At 39.6% G+C, this 20,067-nt stretch overlaps 1 protein-coding gene across 2 annotated transcripts in view; it reads right to left on the bottom strand.

Moving 5' to 3' along the window:
* Positions 1-11,299: 11,299 nt before the first annotated feature.
* FSAF1 (40S small subunit processome assembly factor 1) overlaps positions 11,300-20,067 on the bottom strand; it is a 28,509-nt gene continuing 19,741 nt past the window's right edge. Inside the window, exons 5-7 of one of the 2 annotated variants that reach the window (XM_082251624.1) lie at positions 16,917-17,003; positions 15,217-15,266; positions 11,300-11,754 (exon numbers count right to left, since the gene is read on the bottom strand). In XM_082251624.1, coding sequence (XP_082107750.1) covers positions 11,628-11,754; positions 15,217-15,266; positions 16,917-17,003 — 264 coding nt within the window. In that variant the 3' untranslated portion in view covers positions 11,300-11,627. Of the gene's footprint in view, positions 11,758-15,216; positions 15,267-16,916; positions 17,004-20,067 lie in introns of both variants that reach the window. The other variant, XM_082251623.1, reaches the window with a different exon arrangement.

The following is a 20,067-nucleotide window of genomic DNA, read 5'->3' as shown; positions in this document are numbered from 1 at the left end:
AATGTCAATAAATCATGTATGAGTGAAAAAAAAAAAAAATAAATAAAACGTTTTCTCTAACACATAACTGGGTATTCAAAGTGAACACAGCTTCACCCTGTTCACTAACATACATACCATTCAGGTTTAATTTACACTACTGCAGACAGTTGTGGTGCACTACACTACACTGCAGTAAGGCATCCTTTTCATTATGAAAAGGGTGCCTTGATTATTTCAACTCTCTTCTCATTGGCCTACCTCTCCACAAGCTTTCCCCTCTTCAATCCATCATAAATGCCACTGCCAGACTTGTCCACCTTACGAACCCCTTAGTGTCTGCCACTACACTCTGTCAACCCCTCCACTGGCTTCTTATTGCCCAGCATATAGAATTCAAATTATGAACAAGTAAAGACGTGCACAACTTTGTTCCCAGCTATATCACCATGCTCTTCTCAAAATTTCATCCAAACGGTCCTCTTCCCTCTTCCTATAATCTCCTACTCTCTATCTCCCGTGTTACCTCCTCCCAAACTTGCATCCAAAATGTCTCCAGAGCCTCTCCCATCCTCTGGAACTTCTTTCCTCATAATGTACAGCTATTTCCAACTCTGCTACCTTTAAGGGATCCCTGAAAACTCACCTCTTCAGGGAAGCCCATACCACCTCTACCAAACAACTGAAAATTGAATTCTCAAACAACTGCCAGACAGTTATTACCTTTTGTATCACTCGCCCTTCTATTTGTTTTGAATTGTATTGTAGGGTTGGCCATAGATGGAACGATTTTCTTTCCTGCAACCACGGGTTGCAGGACTGACTGTTGATGGGAAAATCCCTCCCGTAGAGCCATTGTGTTCCTCTGGTGGGGGAAGCCATTCTGGCCCGGGAGAACACAGTGATTATTGCTAGCAACTATTGCATGTAAAATTCGATAGTTTGGTTGTACTCAAGTTGATTTATCGATCAACTTGGGTACATTCAGCTTGCAAGACAAGGTTCAAATCTTGGCCAGTTCCTGCTGAACCGGCTGAGATTCAAACCATCTTTGGCCAGCTTAACTGTACTGCCTCCCCACATTTTTTAAAGCACTGTGCAAACTGTTGGTGCTATATAAATCCTGTATAATAATACCTATGAATGCGCTGTCAATGCACATGACCCTTCTTTGAAGGTGCAGCCTACCATGTTGTGATGTGCTGCCACATGTTTGCATTGGCCACTTCTGCAGCTGCTTTTATAATGAATACCACCTCTATGCCCTGCATTACAGTAACATATTGTAAGATGCAAATTTAACTATGCACTTTGCAACCTGTAGGTGCAAACAAGCCTTCACTTTACTAAATGAACACCCTCTACTACTTTAGTAAATCAACTACATCGTACAAACTGGTACAGCTTTGAGATAGGAGGCAAAACAAGGCGCAAGGACATAAAATGGTACTGTAAAAATAATATTCCAGTGCACTCCCCCGAGAGCCCCAGAACGCAGAATTGTTCAGTATGCAAATCTCTATTCAGAGCTCAGATATCCCCCCCCCCCCCCCAACAATGCAACATGACAACCTCACCTTGTGGTGCCTCCATTAATGCCATTTTGTACTATATGTTCTATTGACAGGTTTTCTTTCAAGATGCATATTTCTTGTTTCTAATGCTGAGTGATACAGGGGAACAGGTGTAGAAACATAAAGAGGACCGGTCACCAGGGAGATACTCCAGCTGCACATCTGTTCAGCTAATTATCTTAACTAGAACGGCAATGCTTAGCATAGTTGAATCATGTTTCTTTACTTTCACCATTGACAATAGGGAAAATGTAGACAGCAAAGACAGAAAGTTATAAAAATGCCACTTATCATATTGACAGTGTTTTGATGGAAAGGGTTCTAAATACATCGTCTGATGCTGTTATAAAATTTACCATGATTAGTTTCTGTTAATACACCGTGTAATACATCAATATTTGAATAAGAATAAAATCTCAATGTGCTCCACAAGCTATGATGTTTTATTCTGACATTTTATTATGACCTTTTAGTATTTTCTTGGATTAAGCTCAGATGGGCCATCTCGTAATTTTTTAAAAGTATTTTTATTGAGTTTTTAATAAATGAAGAAACTGACAAAAATAAGAAAGTGGTGTAATCTTTCACACATGGCAGTTCTATCACTGTATCACAATAGAGTTGTGTTAATACATAAGCATTAAAATGAACCTGGTATCATTCATTCATAACCATTTCCCTGCACATACTGTAGAGATTTTTCATGTTAAACTCATAGATGTTCAGCAATGTTAAAGTATATTACCGCTTACAAACAATGGTCTTGATTTAGTAAAGGCAAAAAGACTGCTCACTTTTCAAGGGAAGTTGAATTGTATAGGAACTTTTCCCCAGGGGTAAATAAGTGTGGTAAAATTTTAGTTAGCACTCGGAGATAGCTTCTGATAAAGATCTGAACCATTGTTACTCTTCTTTCCATTCCGGTATAGCTATAGTGAATGTTTCATACATTGGTGAAGGTGAGTGTTAAGGTCCTCCTCCGATGGTGATATGCCTATCAAAGCTATTCCCAGCCTCCTCGCCTCTATGCCTTCGGGCTGTCATTCTTATGGCACCATGTTTCATCTCTGGTGGGAATGCCCTAAAATCCAGGGCATCCGAAATAAGGTTTTTGTTCTGATACGAAAGGTTACAGAAACGCCAGTCCCACAGTTACCCCGTATTTCTTTATTAAATGAACAGGCAGAAAATAAACCAAGGGCAAAGCTAAAGTTGATTCGCTTCATTTTAGCCGCCAAACTTACCATAGCCCGTTCTTGGAAGAAGCCCTCAGTTCCTATCACTATGTTCAGATGAAAGGTTTCCTGCATTATGCTCAAGGAGCACCTTGCTAGCAAGCTTAATCACTTGCAGACTGCCCACTGTACATATACTGTGGCAGGGCGCTGCTCTGTGCCAGATCACCTAGTACGTGATCTGCCACTTCTGGGTTTGAGGGCGTGCGCACGTACTGCCAGGACACACCGCTTCTGCTGTGATCACATTTAGCAGGAACCCAGCGGCAGGTATCACGGACTCGATGTCCGCCGGCAGCCGCCGATTATACAGTACACAGGCAGAGCAGCAGTCTGCATATGTAAACAAGGCAGATTGCCGTTTGGTCAGTAGGGAAGGTATTGATCCTGTGTTCCTGCAAAGCAGGAACATGCATCAAGGCCTTCCCCTAGTCAAAGCTTCTCCCTCACAGTGAGAAAGCACAGGCTAGGCACACAGTTAACCCTTTGATCGCCTCTGATGTTAACCCCTTCCCATCTGGTGTCAATATTACAGTGACAGTGCATGTTTGTTTGCACTAATCACTGGTCCCTAAAAAGTGTCAGTTAGTGTCCAATTTATCCACAGCAATATAGCAACCTCGCTATAAGTTGCTGATAGCCGCCATTACTAATATTACAAATATCCCATAGATTGTAGATGCAATAACTTTTGTGCAAAGCAATTATTATATGTTAATTGGGATTTTTTTTACCAAAAATATGTAGCAGAATACATATTGGCCTAAAATGAAGAAATTCGATTTTTTTTATTTTTTACTTGGATATGTTTTATAGCAGATAGGAAATATATATATATATATATATATATTTATATTATTTTTTAAATTTGTCGCTCTTTCTTTGTTCATAGCACAAACAATAAAAACCGCAGAAGTGATCAAATGCCACCAAAAGAAAGCTATGTGGGGGAAAAAAAGGACATACATTTTATTTGAATACAGTGTCATATGACAGCGCAATTGTCAGTTAAAGAAAGGCAGTGCCGTATCACAAAAAAAATTGCCTGGTCATGAAGGGGGGTAAATCTTCTGGAGGTCAAGTGGTTAATGATACCATATCATGGTTTAGGAAAGTATGGAAGCTATGGGCTAGCTATGTCCATATAGATTTCTAGGGATATTTTGTATCCTTATCAGGACTCCCTCTTTCTTTAAGACCTTGTAAGGTTGATCTCTGGGTTTCCTCTCTGTTCTGTCTCTTATTCTCTTCTCTCTTTCTTTCTGGGACCTACTCTTTTTTTTTGGTTAGGTTCTCTCTCTCCTTTTTGTCTTTAAAGGCCCGTACACACGATAAGAAAATCTGTAGGGAAAGTTTGTCCGACGACCAATCTGCCGATTTTCGGATTGTTAGTATGGTGTTTTCGACAGCCAACTCCGACTTTTCGGCTGACAAAATCCTGATGTGCAGGCTATAACATTTTTGTCATCGTAATACAAAGTCCGATTTTCGTCTCATTAGTAAAGATTTCGACAGAAAAAAATCTTAAGAGCAAGACTAGGCATGCTCAGAGAGAAAGAACACATACAAAACAATCCAACACATGACATCACTTCTGAAGTAGAATTCTGTCATACAGGAAAATTCGTATGAAAATAACCTCTTCACTTTCCACATCAGACTAGCATGCCACAAAAAAATGACGACAGATCGTTCGATAATCTGATCGTGTGTACGGGGCTTTACTTTCTTATTCCTCCACTTTTTGATTTTGTAATGCTAGGGGCTAGACCCAGTATTATTCTCAATATGTGAACCCTACTAGCAGGCTCTAAAGCCCTTCCTGGTCACTCGGAAAGTTTTGGTGCATACTTGTTTTTTTGATGTTTAGGTCTTTTCTTTTGGGTAACATATAGTATTTTCTCAAGCTGAAAAATGATGCGTCTATTAGCATATCCATTATTGTTCTGCTGATTTTGATACCTGCTTGTGAAAAGTGAACATTTCTGTATGCAAAAAAACTACCCAATCACATGCAAGGAAAATAAAGTATTTTTCTTTCACACAATTGGATGATAGAAGCCAGCAGAGCTTCACCGCATTCACTATATTCTGAGGAAAAATCATCTTGCAAATTGAGCAGTCTATTTGCCTTTAGTAAATCAACTCCAATGCCTTCATATTCATGCAGATCCTGGTGCTTGCACTTCTTTGCTTTAACAAATGTCTGACATGGATCAGTCCTACTGATGCGGCTTCTCATCTTTAAATTTCAAAATTACAATGCTATAGTCTGATTGCTGCGGGGAAGAAGATGACTGAGGAAATATTTCTGCAGCAAACTGTTGACATCATCTCAGCCTAGATAAAGGATTTTTAAAGCTAGAATTTACCAATTGCTTGAAAAATTATACTGTTACATTATATTGTGACATATCAGAGATGTTATTGAGGCAGACATGTAAAGTTACTTAAAGGTCCACATCAACATTTCTTATGGCCTCAAAAAAGATGATGGTCATATACACACACTGTACATTATAATAAACAAAAACTCACGCTACAAGCAAAAAAATATAAATTTGCTGCTATTCATTAAAGGTGTAATATCCCTTTAGAACTGACCAACATAAATGACAGTGCTGTCCTTATACATAAATATAGTGTTGTGTATGGCACCAAAAATTAACATATGTAAACATAAAACGTGTACAATGTAGTGAACCTTTAGCAGATCTTCTCCTTTTGCTTAGCACCAGTTTCCACAATCAATAAAAATAATAATATTAATAAAATAAATCAAAAGTCATATATTGTGCAGTCTCTATAAAAGTTATTTATTTATTAAGATTATTATTTTTATGGATTGTGAAAACCGGTTACTAAGCGGAAGGAGAAGAGCCGCAAAAGGTTCACTACACTGTACATGTTTTATGTTTACATATGTAATTTTTGGTGCCATACACAACACTATATTATATTCATGTTACGTATAGGGACAGTGCTGTCATTTATGTTGTTTGTGAAGGCATAAATGGTTATGTTCTTTTTTTTAAGAGACTCATAGATAGAATTACAGTATGTTGATAAAATTGCTACAGACAAGAATGCATAAGCTCTAGGAAAAAGAGGGAGAATTAAAAAAACCTTGCATTGTTCTTTATTGAAAACCCTACAGCATGCATCTATAGCAGCAACTGGTCAGGGGATAGACCTGTCACTTCAAATATAGAGAATAGAATTACAATACAATTGGGTTACCTAATATTTGCTGTCTAGCTTTGATCTTTGAAGTTATTTTTCAATTTTCTACACTTTTACGCTATGTGAAATATTTGCGATTATCTTCTAACAACGCAATTTTTTGCATATGCATTTTGTCCTGGAGTAAAAAAAATCAGGCAGATTAATTCTCTAAACCAGTCAATCAGATGGCTCTGGACAATTCTAAGTGGCAGAGAAGAAAACCTCCCTTCTTGAAATATTTTTAGCCATTACAGGTTAACTAAATATGATTTTCAGACAGGCAGGTGTGTTGCTGAGAAAGATGATGAAATAGAAAGCATCATAAGGCAGCTGAAACTTATGAAGTGAGCCTTTTAAACTCCAGTAATGCATGACAAATGAACTTCATCTCTACAACTAAAAACCTGCACCGCAATTGGCTCCCGCTGCTGTCAATTAAAACCATTCAGCCAATCAGGAGAGAGAGGCAGTGAAGCCAGGTCACTGCTCTGTGTCTGAATGGACACAGGGAGCGGTGACTTGGCTCAGGTGCCCCGATAGCAAGCTGCTTGCTGTGGGGGGCACTCAACAGGACAGGAGGGAGTGGCCAGGAGCACCGAAGAGGAGGATTCAGGCCACTCACTGCACAGAGCAGGTAAGTATAACATATTTGTTATTTTTTTATAATTTTTTTTTTTTTTTTTTAAACGAGACTTTAAAATTACTTTAAGCGGACCATATACTAGCAGAATTTTGCTCAAAATATCGTAATTTTTGGAACCTTTGTTTCTAATGGTTAGTGAGGTCACATTGATGGCTGTTTTTGCCAGCAGTGACAAAAAATGTATTGGAGCATAACTGAAATTTTTTTTTGAACAAATTAATAACAGTGAATATGCTGTAGATTTGGAAAATTCATTCATTCCAAAATCAAATGAAATTTTGAGGTGAACGGCCTTCGTCTAGTCTCTGATTGAATTATCAAATATATTTACAAACCTTCATATGAAAATCTACCAGTGTTTGGACAGTTTTAGATATATGCCTGTCCTCCAACTTACTAGACACAACCACATTATCTGATCGGTTTGACCTGCAGAGATTATTATTGCAATCCACTGTTAAAGTGAACCTGTGATGATAAACATGCAGCAGCTGCCACTTTTTCAAGGCTGTAGAGACACTCTGATCTAGTGAGTCCAAGACCTACATTAGGCATTGAGTCAGTAAAGTAATTACTGGAAGTGAGCATGGGGAAGGATTCAAACACCTGACAGCACATTTATTGCTGTCTAAACCTTTCATTCATGCAAAAATCGTAACTCTTCCCTACTAAATCCAAAACTTTAAAAAATGCCTGGAGTTAGGCTTTAATCAAAGGTTGGAATGGAACAAGTTGGAAAATCTCTGTATGGCAGCAAATACTTTTAGCAGTCATAAGCACCTGTCATCGCTCCCTAGGAAAGCCCTACAGTTGAGGCATGGATCATTCTGTACATAACCTCCCTAAATCCAATCTCACACTGAAAAAGATGATTATCACTAAAAACTAAAAATAATAAAAAAAAGAAGAAAACAACATAATCTTATGGAGTATATATTGACTTTACTCCAATTGGCATGTTCGGAATTCTTTAGTAAAAGGTCAACTATGATAGCTGGCTTTTGCTTTATAACAGTATATATGTATTTAGTGTGTGCTATTGGGGTCGGTCCTCATTTAGTTCTAAATGTTTAAGATACCTTCAAAATTAAATCATTTTAAACTAAGGCTACGTTTCCACTATTGCGGCTACAAAGTCGCGCTACTTTAAGCGCGATTTGTTTGCGGCTACTTCTGGGGACTTCAGTGCGACTTCCTTCTATGAGGGACAAGTCGCACTGAAGTCACCCAAAAGTAGTGCAAAAACCTTTTTTCAAGTCGCTGCGACTCAATTCGCAGCAGTTAGAACGGACCCAATTGTAAATAATGGGTTTTGACTTGTCATGCGACTTTACGTGTGTCAAGTCGCACAAGTCACAATAGTGGAAACGGAGCCTTAAAGGTTTGACTTTATTAGTTGAAAAATTAGAATCCTCTCTAAACTGTTCTTGCTTATTACATATGAAAATTTTCACAATAAGAGCACCAGGGCCTGAATAATATCCATAGGTTGATTGACTGTGCTGGTTAAAGTGAGCATACTGCAAGTAATATTAAAGTACAAGACAATACTGGATAATGGAAAGTAGCTTATAGCTGAATGTATGATGTTTGCTTTGATGGATATATTGCAACCATAGTAAAGTTGCGATATTAGGTGCTCTTGGGTTTATTTTGTCTTTTCTTTCCTTTATTCCATTTTCTCTTTCCCAATATTAAAGTCATTGGTGAATTAATGTTTACTTTTATATTTGTACCATTATGGAAATAGATAATGTCTTTTCTAATTTTGTACTGCTTCATGTTTTTACGTCCTAACTGGGAGAGTTCAATTGCTTCTCTTCCCTTTTCTCACTTTGTAAGAATGAGAGCTCTGTTTCATCTATGTGGTTTTACAGATTTTGAATAAAACTCTTCTAATACTGCCAACCACCAAACTGTCTATTTTTTCAATGATATTTAGTTCACTACATTAACTAACAAAAGCCAGTCAAAATAATTAAAGAATTTAGGAGGGCAGGAGAACATTCAGGTATGGTTTGACTGAACTAAAGCAAAAGAATGATTTGTAAACTTGTGTGATCAGGTCAGCTAAACATACATGGTAAAGGGAAAATACATAACCAAAAGTATCGGTACGCTTGCCTTTACACGCATATGAACTTTATTGACATCCCAGTCTTAAGCCCCGTACACACGTACCGACTGTTGGCCGTAAATATTCGGCCGACGACCGATCTGCCGATTGTAGGTTTGTTAGTATGATGCTTCCGACAGCCGACAGCGCATTTTCGGCCGAACAGAATCTGTCATGCAGGCATTAAAATTTTTGTTGGCCAACACCAGAACGGCCGATTGTTCCTCAGTCAGTACAGAATTTGGCCGACAATCAGCAGATTTGCAAGACTGGGCATGCTCAGAGAAGAAAAAACACACGGAAAGTTAACCATCACATGACATCACTTCTGCAGTCGGCTGTTGTTGGCCGACAAAATTCGTGTGCAGTCTTTTGCACTTTTCAGCGGACAGGACATCCCTGGACAAAAGACGGCCGATCGGTCGGCCAACGATCGGTACGTGTGTACGAGGCATTAGTCCGTAGGGTTCAATATTGAGTTGACCCACCCTTTGCAACTATAATGGCTTTAACTCTTCTGGGAAGGCTGCCCACAAGGTTTAGGAGTGTGTCTATGGGAATGTTTGACCATTCTTTCAGAAGTGCATTTGTGAGGTCAGGCACTGATGTTTGGAGAGGCCTTTCTCGCAGTCTCCGCTCTAATTCACCTCAAAGGTGTTCTGTCGGGTTGAGGACGGGCAAGTCAAGTTCCTCCACCCCAAACTTGCTCATCCATGTCTTTATGGACCTTGCTTTGTGCACTGGTTCAAATCATTTGGTGGAGGGGGGATTATGGTGTGGCGTCGTTTTCATGGGTTGGGCTTGGCCCCTTAGTTCCAGTGAAAGGAACTCTTAAGGCGTCAGCATACCAGGACATTATGGATGATTTCATGCTCCAAACTTTGTGGGAGCAGTTTGGGGAGGGCCTCTTCCTGTTCCAACATGACTGCGCACCAGTGCATAAAGCAAGGTCCATAAAGACATGGATGAGCGAGTTTGGGGTGGGGGAACTTGCCTGGCCTGCACAGAGTCCTGACCTCAACCCAATAGAACACCTTTGGGATGAATTAGAGCACAGATTGTAACCAAGACCTTCTCGTGCACATCAGGCCTGACCTTACAAATGCGCTCCTGGAAGAATGGTCAAACATTTCCATAGACACACTCCTAAACCTTGTGGACAGCCTTCCCAGAGGAGTGGAAGCTGTTAAAGCGGCAAAGGGTGGGTCAACTCAAAAATGAACCCTACAGACTAAGACTGGGATGCTATTGATGTGTATGAGAAAGTAAAGGCAGGTGTCCCAATACTTTTAGTAATAGTGTATATTGAATGGAAAATAAAAATTGTTGACTTACCCACTGAGAGATTTGAGAAGAGCAGGGCATATATCTGGGCAGTGTCAGTAAGACTAAAAAGTGAAAGAGTGGTCTCACACAACACTCTTTTCCTACTTTCTTTGCCAAACTGTTAACAGGATGGGGTAAAGATACATTATGGTCATGCAAGCACAATATGGATGTACAGGGGGACAGAGCAGCCAGAATAGAGTTTGAGCAAGCACACAAAGTCATGGATGAACTACTGTGCTTTCTTGTTGTAGGCAGGAACAACATTTTACATTTCTGCACCATGGTTAATGTTGCTGTACAGAGGGAAGGGTTTAGAACTTTTCGTTTGTTCTTTTTTTCTTAAAAACAAACATGTTATGCACAGAGCAGCCCCATTACCTCTTTTTGGGACCCTGCCAGCGCTCCCGGCTCCCCCCCCCTCAGAGTGCCCCCATAGCAAACTGCTTTGGGGGGGTTGGCCACCTTAGGTGTTTTTTTTAGCTACAGCTGGTGGCGACATGAATCCCATCATAACTTGCTGTGTCCTTCAATGGACTGAAAATAAATATCATGCAAATTTTATTGAATTATATATTTAACTATCACACTTAAAGCGTAACTCCACTTTTGTTGAGAAAAAAAAAAACAAAAAAACATTCCCCTCTGGGTGATCTATGTACATTACACGGAATTTAACAAACTTTGTTGCAGATTTCTACCTTTTGTTATTCTGAAGAAATCACTCACTGTTTGTTCCTCTGTGCTTAGTGGGTCTAATGGGAGTGATTTCATAATTATCTATCAGGTGCGAACCTGCAGGGCTCTAATGAGGAAATCTGCTGGGTCTGCATTCCTTTAGACGTGTTTCTATTGGGAGTATCTCACCAAAAATGACTTTTATAGCAGAGGATGCCAGAAATCTGACTTTTATCTTATGCAGACTTCTGGGAAAACTGGTGAACCAATCACACAAGCAGGAAATTATGTTTCTGGGGTGTGGTCAGTACACATTCTGTGTACAGAACAGCTCCAGGTAGCCATATTGCATTGCAAATTCAGAAAATTACAACAGCTGCAGATAGAAAAGGAAAGGTAATTTTTAATAACATTCAATTACAATATGATTTGTGTCGCAATTGTATATGCTATATTGTTTTTCCTTTAATTGCTAATTTTTTTCCCCCCCAGGAAAGTGGCATTACCCTTTAACAGAGATAAAAAAATAAGAGACCAGTTGGTAGGCCACCAAAATGTTTTCTAAAATTTGCTTCCAATGGTTTATTAAAGCTTGTCCAGTTGAAGACTTATTCTCATTGAGGTCCAACAGACAGTCTTTCCCCATCAAGAGTTAAGGCAATAGCAGAATGATAAAAGTTCCTTTTATTCAGAAAATCCACCAGGAAACACTTTCAGCACGTCATACAGAAGACTCTGTAGTCCTAATGCTTCGCCCGTAATCTGCTTGATGCAACATTGTGCACTCACTTGTGTACCGACATCAGAAGAGTCATTCCTTAGCCACTGTGTAGAATATATATAGTCATGTCTCATTTAATAACTTTGGATTGTTTAATCTTGTGAATATCTTTACTACTCAGAATCAGTGCACCATCTCTAAACCTCCCGACCTGCCCATCTGGCAGAAATCCTGATGATCCTTTTGTTTTCCTTGATCTTCTGAAAAACATTGAAATAAATAATGATAACAAAGACTGAAATATTGTGTTACAGTGACACGTTAAAATGAATATTGCCAAAGTAAAACCACTCTTCTACCCCCATATATTTAACACCGAAAAAAAAAAAAAAAAAAAGCCAAAGAATGGGTTTAAAATAGGCTTCTGCTCATTCTGCAAGCCACTCCAATGTATTCATCAATCACATGCCCTGGTTGGTTGATGTCCTTAAAGTGAAACTATGGCCATTTTTGAAAACATTACAAACAGAAAGTTTTTCTTTTATTGCAGAGCAAACTATGTCTCTTCAGCAATTATGGCTTCTTACTTTCCTGTTCGCACTCTACTTTGAGTGTACAGCGTACAGCTATAATAGCTGCTTAGCAATAATTCCTTTTAAAATCCAGCAGGCTGGATTTACCAGAGTTGATCGATCAAATCTTGGTCAGTCCCTGCTGAACCCGGTCGAGATTCGAACCATCTATGGCCAGATTTACTCCCATGGATTCTGGTGTTGCTCTATCTATCTCCCTTTTCTGGACCTATATTTGATGACATCCTGGATGGAATAGCATTAATTGAGAGCACCCAACCTATTAATTTTTTTTTTTTGTATGACCAACCACTGTGAGAATTCAACATTGCAATAACAACCGAAGAAGATGGATATTCTCTGCGAGATGAAACTCGTTGGCGTTCAAACATGCACTTCTGGCACTCAACTATAGTGCTGAAGATGCTCACTCAGTGGTGGTCTCCATTGTGTTTTTAATTGCATATATGTGCTGTATATATACAGTGTGATATTCTTACCTTTTGGTTGTTTTTGAAGTTGTTCTATGAATAAAAGTTTGCGGTTTAACGTATATATTCTTTATGGGTATTTTTTGCCTTAAAATCTTTTTCCACTGCATAAAATCTTGTTGGAAACTGAAAACCTTTTTTAACCACCTCAATACCGGCCCATAGTACATATACGTCCTGAGTTTAAAGCTAAATACCGGTTTTATGGCAGCAGATAGCTGCCATAACCCTGGTATTTTTTTAAACTGCAAACGATGGGCTTTCCGATAAGGGTGGTCCCAGCGGCGGATTCACCGCGAGATCACCCTCCGGGATGGCGGAAGGGGTGCCCCCCCCCGCCGCGGTCCTTTTCCCCGCTTACCGGACCCGCCGGCAGCGGGGAAAACGATCGGGTCCTGGATCCTCACAGACAGGATGTCGAGTGAGGGCAAGCTTGCCCTCACTCGACTCTATTGTCTTGGAGGACAGGAGCGACGGCAAACGTCGTTGCCGAGCAACCGGCTTAAAGGTCCCTTTTTTTTTGTCATTTTTTTTTTTTTTTTCCTTTCCAACTTTATTAGTGTACTTGTGAGATCTGAGGACTTTTTGACCCCAGATCTCACAAAAAAGAGGTCCTGTCATGCCTATTTCTAATACAAGGAATGTTTACATTCCTTGTATTAGAAATAAAAATGATCAATTTTTTTTTTTAAAAAAAAAACGGTGTAAAAATAAAAAATAATAAATAAAATAAATAGTAAAAAAAAAAAAAAAATTAAAGCGTCCTGTCCCCGTTAGCTCGCGCGCAGAAGCGAACGCACACGGAAACCCCGCCCACATATGTAAACGGTGTTCAAACCACACATGTGAGGTATCGCCGCGATCGTTAGCGCGAGAGCAATAATTTGAGCCCTAGACCTCCTCTGTAACTCTAAGATGGCAACCTGTAAACATTTTTAAAGTGTCGTGATCATTCCGTGAGCGTGCGCAATTTTGAAGCGTGACATGTTGGGTATCTATTTACTCGGCGTAACATTATCTTTCACATTATGGAAAAAAATTGGGCTAACTTTACTGGATTCTTATTTTTTAATTCAAAAAAGTGATTTTTTTCCAAAAAAATTGCGTTTGGAAGACCGCTGCGCAAATACGGTGTGATAAAAAATATTACAATAATCTCCATTTTATTCTCTAGGGTCTCTGCTAAAAAAAATATATAATGTTTGGGGATTCTAAGTAGTTTTCTAGCAAAAACAACTGATTTTAGCTTATAAACACCAAATGTCAAAAATAGGCTTAGTAGGCAAGTGGTTAAAAAAATGCATGAATGCATAAAAGACAAACGGTCATCCCGTTTAGGTTCAGATCTTTTAGATTGATCAGCAACTTGCTCTGTTGTGGACACACACACCTGAACATGGCAATGCAATTTTTTTTTTATCCTGCTAAATACCCTCCCTCATCAGAGGTTATAGCAGTCTTAGGACTTCTACGAGTGTCTGATTAAAGCTTGTAGGAGTTTTCATTAACCCCTGATTGTCCTATGAGGCTGCATGACCCCTGACCTTCTGTCTGGACAGTGCTGATTGGCCCTGTGCCAGTCTCATGCACCCCCCCCCCAAAAAAAAACTCTCTAGCAATACACACCAAACTGAGCATGTGCAGAGTGCCTTCTAGGGTTCTGTACTGCCAGCAGATGGACTGGGAACTGTGGAAGAAGGGGAGGATCACAGAAGACAGGATAAAACAGCCTTTTTACACAATGCAGAGGATTAGCCCCTTATGGGCCATACACACTATAAGATTTTCTGAAGACTTTTTCCTTTAGACTTACCAAAACCATATAATATGAGGTCAAACCTAAACACTTTCAATTTGTATGCAATCTGGCAGGCTCTTGCACTACATAGAAAAGGTAAATCTGAAGGAAATCTACCAACAAAAGTTGGATAGTGTGTATCCAGCTTTAGATTTCACAGGGAGTACAACAAGCATGATTTACTGCATATACAGGCTGATTTTATGGTTATGGGTTTAGTAACACTCTAACTTCTTGTATTTTCTCCCTTTTGGTCTGTTAAACATACCATGTAAGGTGGTTGGTTATTTCTGTTTGATAAGTGTAAAATATACATGTGGATACTGCAAGAAACTGCTCCTAACTTCCTGTGCACTGTACAGTGTTATCAGCCATTTACAGTTTACCTCTGGGCTGGGGGGTTGATCTGTGGTCCTAACACACTTCCTGTCCTAGTACGACAACACTGATATTTCAAGGACACAGTAAAGTGAAAATGCATTGTCATCTTAGGACATGAAGAGAATACTTTGCAAACATTCAGAAAATGCAAAGCATCCTCTGAATGGCGCCCTTGCCAAGCGGCCAACCTTCTGTGTTCAGAATGCTGCAGACCGGTCCTTCAGCACAGGACCCAGAAGCAAGTGGGGAACACTGGGGTAGTGATCTGGTATTGTACATACATATTTACACTGGTTGAACTGAAGCTGAACTAATGTAACTATGTATAAATCGTCTATAAATCATCTATATTCTCCTTGTAACTATGTATAAATCATCCATATCTAGAATTCATCTCTAATGTGTGAATCAAACTGTATATAGTATTATGGAGGACAATCTTCCTACAATAATACCATTAACCCCATATAGACTCACCTGCCATTCTGTACTTGTTTCGGTTTTTTCCTTACTGGTTCCATACTGTCCTAATTTTGGAGAATAAGGAAGATCATGGTGAAACGAGGGGAAAAAAAAAAAAAAAAAACTGGCACTAACAATGTAACATACAACAGAAAAAGATTATCATTTCCCTGGTTAAGTGGCTGTAAACCTCACACATGAAAAATGAACAAAGCACATATAGTGTGTATTAGCCTGAATCCAAAGCAAGCCCCAAGTGTCATTTCTCTCTGATCGCTCTTCCCACTGCGAACTCCAAAGCCTTCCAGGAGATGCCCCCACCCCCAGCACACAGCAGGTGATTGGCAGCCTCAGCTCTGTAAATTTTCCTATGGCAGTGTGTAGAGTGGGTGTGTCCCTTCCCTCACTTAGATTTCAGGTTTCACTGTGCTCTAGCTCTTCAGTGTGTGTGACATCAGATCCCCACCTTTTGCTTTCTACTGCTGGAAAAAAATGGTTTATCTGTGCGTTTTACAAGGCTGCACAGGAGAAAGGGCTGCAGATAAGCAGGTACAACTTATGTAGTAGGATTTGTTTTATCCCCAGAAGCTAGTCACTTCACTGGGTATATGTAAGGGTTTATAACCCCTTAAAAGAAAAATCTGCCATGCCAGAACCAGGGGCTGTCACTGCTGACCTCAATTTCTGAAAATGCTAGTTGCCAAGCTTTTATACTGACCTCAATGATTGGGCACACCTAATAAATGACCCAGAACAAGCATATACATAAGGTCTTTCAACAGTTCTCCAATGTCCTACCCTGCATACATATTGTGGTTTAGGGACTCAAAATATTAAAGCCAGAGGGTCTGAATAACAGCAAGCCAGGCTATCTGCTTCTAAAATGTTTTTTTTTGCCCTTGCAAAGGCCTCTTGCACTAAGTACTAAGGCCTCTTGCACACAGTACTGATGTTCGACCTTCTGCTTTTTTTGCACCTTCTGCTTTTTTTTGGAAGTAGTTTTAGGCGTTTCGCGCAAATTGCATGTATATGCATGTTCGTGAGCACAATACCTTCCTAGGGCCTAGGGAAAATGCATTTATATTTATGTTCATTATGTGCGTATTTGCATGCATAGACGCAAAATACTGACCGGGAGCGCATATTTTCCTTTATTTGTTTTTTTTTTTTACTGAGGAATACTCTGCGCTTGTTTATGCCCCTGTGTGCACAGGTACATTGTAAATAATATCCTACATTTTGGCTCAGTAAAAAAACAAACAAAGAAAAAACAAAAACAAAAAAAGCGCTGTACTGAGCTTTTTCAAGCTGCAGTGTGCAAGAGGCCTTAGACCAGGGATATGCAAACTGTGGCCCTCCAGCTGTTGCAAAACTACAAGTCCCATCATGCCTCTGGGTGTCATGCATGTGGCTGTCAGTCTTGCTATGCCTCATGGGACTTGTAGTTCTGCGACATCTGGAGGGCCACAATTTGCATAGACCTTGCTAGGATCCTGAACACGTGGAAAGAAAAAAGGATGAAATGAAAAAAATGAAAAAGCAAAAGTTCCTGATGAAAAAGAAATACAATTCTCAGGTGGCTGCTATAGATTTCAGCAATGTATTCGGTAATATGCAACTCCAACAGAGTGATTAGCAAAAAGGAGGGTAAAAATGGAGAGAATTCCCAATTACAAGATTATATTGATATAAACAGTAACATGAGCTTCACAAACCGTAAGGCTTCTTTCTTTTTTTGCTTGTTCCTGTTCCTTTATCCTCTCTTGATAAACTTTGTAGTTTACATATTCTCTTTTGGGGGGCTGGGGGAGACAAAATGAATATAAATAGAAGAGAAATTTCCGCGCTAGATGTGACAGAAAACCAAATGATTAAGAACAATAGTGAGCAGCTGGCACAAAATCAACTAACAGTGATTCAAAAAATACAATAAAAACCAAAAAGTGCAGCGCTGAAATCAGTATCACGCCCAGAAGAAGTCTTTCTTATGACTCCCAGAAGAAGTCTTTCTTATGATGAAACGTTGGCGATCCCAGACGTAAACGTCCACACGCCCCCCAACTAGGCCGGCTGTTTATCCATATGCTGATCTGGAGACTTGCGGGACGCCGCGGTTAGATCCATGACCGGCACATACTACATGCCTGTTGTCTTTTAAATTGTAAGTAGTTTTTTTAATAAATTTACCTATTGGTTTACGGGATTACGCTATGGGCCTCTGTTTCTTTCTACATATGGCTTTACGTTCAATGGAGTATATGAGAAGTTCCAAGTGTGCCACATATTAATGTGATCGGTTTAACAACACACCGGAAACGGCTTTCGGCTTTTGGAGTCTTTGGAAGCACCTGAGCTTGATATCGGTTGACCTACTGGTTTATTACTAGCTGGGAGAGGCTGTCTCATGAAATTGAGCAGCCACGGAATTTCGGTAAGCTGCTTGTTATACCTGAAAAGTCCACATCAGCTTCAGCTGCTTGTGACTTTCCATAAATTACACTGATCTTCTGCATGTAAGGCATAATACCTATCACCTATGCTGCCTATAACAACCATAAAATTGTTGTATTTCCTCCGACAAAGCCTTGATGCTATTAATATATAATACGCACTTTAAGCATTACTATAGACAGGCTCCAGTTTTTAAGAAACACACACACGATTGCCACAGGTTAGCATGTGTTGTGTTAAAAAGGATCACCTTTGGTAATATGTTACACCCATATTTAGGGTGTAACATGTTACCAAAAAAAAAAGAAAAAAGAGGGTTTAGGACTTTAAATGAGGCACGTGTCACAATGTGCCTCCATGCCCAATTATATGAAAAGAAGAAGGAGGTTGGGACTTTAAATGAAGTGCGTAACTAACAGTTGGTAAACAGTATAACATATGGACCTAGTATTAATTCATATACAGAAAAAAGATAATGTTAAGAACAAGTTTTTTTTTTTTTTTTTGTTACATAGCCTCATTGGCAGATTGTAAAAATTGGACATCATGATTGCAGTAATTCATATGATAAAACATGTACAACAATAATACAACTGAACCATAGCACACTAACATTAGGATATGGGGTTGAGCGCTGATTAGGTGATCACAGTTAAGAATACAATATTAGTTCATGATAGGCAGAAATTGATATAAAAACAAACATCTAAATGCATGGTTGTAACAGAAGAATTGCATCCTACAATGCTTGACGTGTTTCGTTGAATTCATTCCATTTCCTCAGGAGCAGATGCAACCTGTGTATCTACAAAAAGTATATAAACAACAATGTAGTTGGATATCTGACAAAAAATATATTAGGAGAACCAGATTGGAACAATGCCCTTCGCCAATTTAAGTACAAATCAGCTCAGAATATAACATGTGGTGCTGAGGACCAAGGGCTGTCTGGGGACATCTACACCGGGAATTGTGGGAGTGATACCCATCAACGTCCGGTATAAATGCAAGGACTGCAGGAAAGGTGCAGATCTCCATTGTGGGATTAATGGTGGCATGGCTAACAATCCACAAGAGATCCTTTGAAAAAAATTTTTAATGTACATGAACGTATTGAAAGTATATCTTTTACTTAAGTAGCAGGTATTGTGTGGCTGCTAGTTTATGGTAAATAAATTTGCAAAGGGCATTGATCCAATCTGGTTGTCCTAATATATATTTTTGTCAATTATCCAACTACATATATGTTGTAACATATGAACTGCTGCAATCATGATGTACAATTTTTACAATCTGAGGCCATTTACTAAAATACTTGGTCTTAACAATATAATTTTTTTCCTGTGAATAAATATTAGGTTCATATGTAATACCATTTACCAACAGTTAGTTACGCACCTCATTTAAAGTCCTAACTTCCACTTCTTTTCATAACGTTACCAAAGAGCACCTACCTGCGCCCCTCTAAACCCCTGCTTTCACTGCAGGATTTTCTCCCCACACCCACTGTCACAATTTAAAAAGAGAGCTCTGCCCACACAACTGCATAATTTTTTCTGTGAATGAATGCACTACAGCTACCATCGTCCATTGTGGCAGTTGGCTTGTAAAGCTCAATGAATTGCAAGGGTGCCGTTGAGCGCTCTCATAGTTTACGGATCTTTCTGCTCTCCATTACCTGTATACCCATATGGGAGGTACGAGCAGACAGCAATACTGAGATTCTGCAGGATCCTGGCATTGCAGCCGCAATCTGCTGATCACAGGTGCAATGCTCTGCAGGCTCCAGAAGGAAAAAAATGCACACATTCTTTTACCTGCAAAAATATGTGCATTTATTATTTTTTTTTTTTTAAAAGGGTGAACTTAACCTTTGCGACAGTCTGTTCATGTGAATGGACTGGCTAATTTTTGGCAGTGCACTGCAGCGCACATTAGTGCATAGCCACATGCTGCACCGGTCATCACCAAGGTGCATAGCGGTATCATTCAGACCTGATTGCTACATTGCTAAAACCACTTATTGACCACCCGCCCCAACATACTGTGAGCGAGTGGTCATTGTAGGCAAAGCGACATACCCATACGTCGCTTCCTACTTCTCCGCATCTGGCTCCTGTTGTTATTGTACACAGCGGGAGCCTGTCAGCAAGTCTCATCGTCTGTGCACATTCACAGCCCAGAGCTCTGTGTTAACATTTAACACAGAGGTCTGTACACAAAGAAAAATCTTTGTGTTTCTCATCCCTGCAAAGCAGGAAAGTAAAACTTAAGAGATCAGTTAGTAAAAGCAGCACACTGTACACACATTACACATAGTTAGGCTCATATTGAACTACTCGATTGCCCTAAATGCTAACCTCTTCCCAGGACAGTGGCATTAGTGCAGTGACAGTGTATAGTATCACCGGCGAG

The sequence above is a fragment of the Pelophylax lessonae genome (assembly GCF_965119305.1).
Source record: "Pelophylax lessonae genome assembly, chromosome: 3".
NCBI classification, from domain to species: domain Eukaryota; kingdom Metazoa; phylum Chordata; class Amphibia; order Anura; family Ranidae; genus Pelophylax; species Pelophylax lessonae.
Note: the sequence above shows the minus strand (reverse complement) of the source record. Positions and strands in the feature narration are given on the sequence as shown.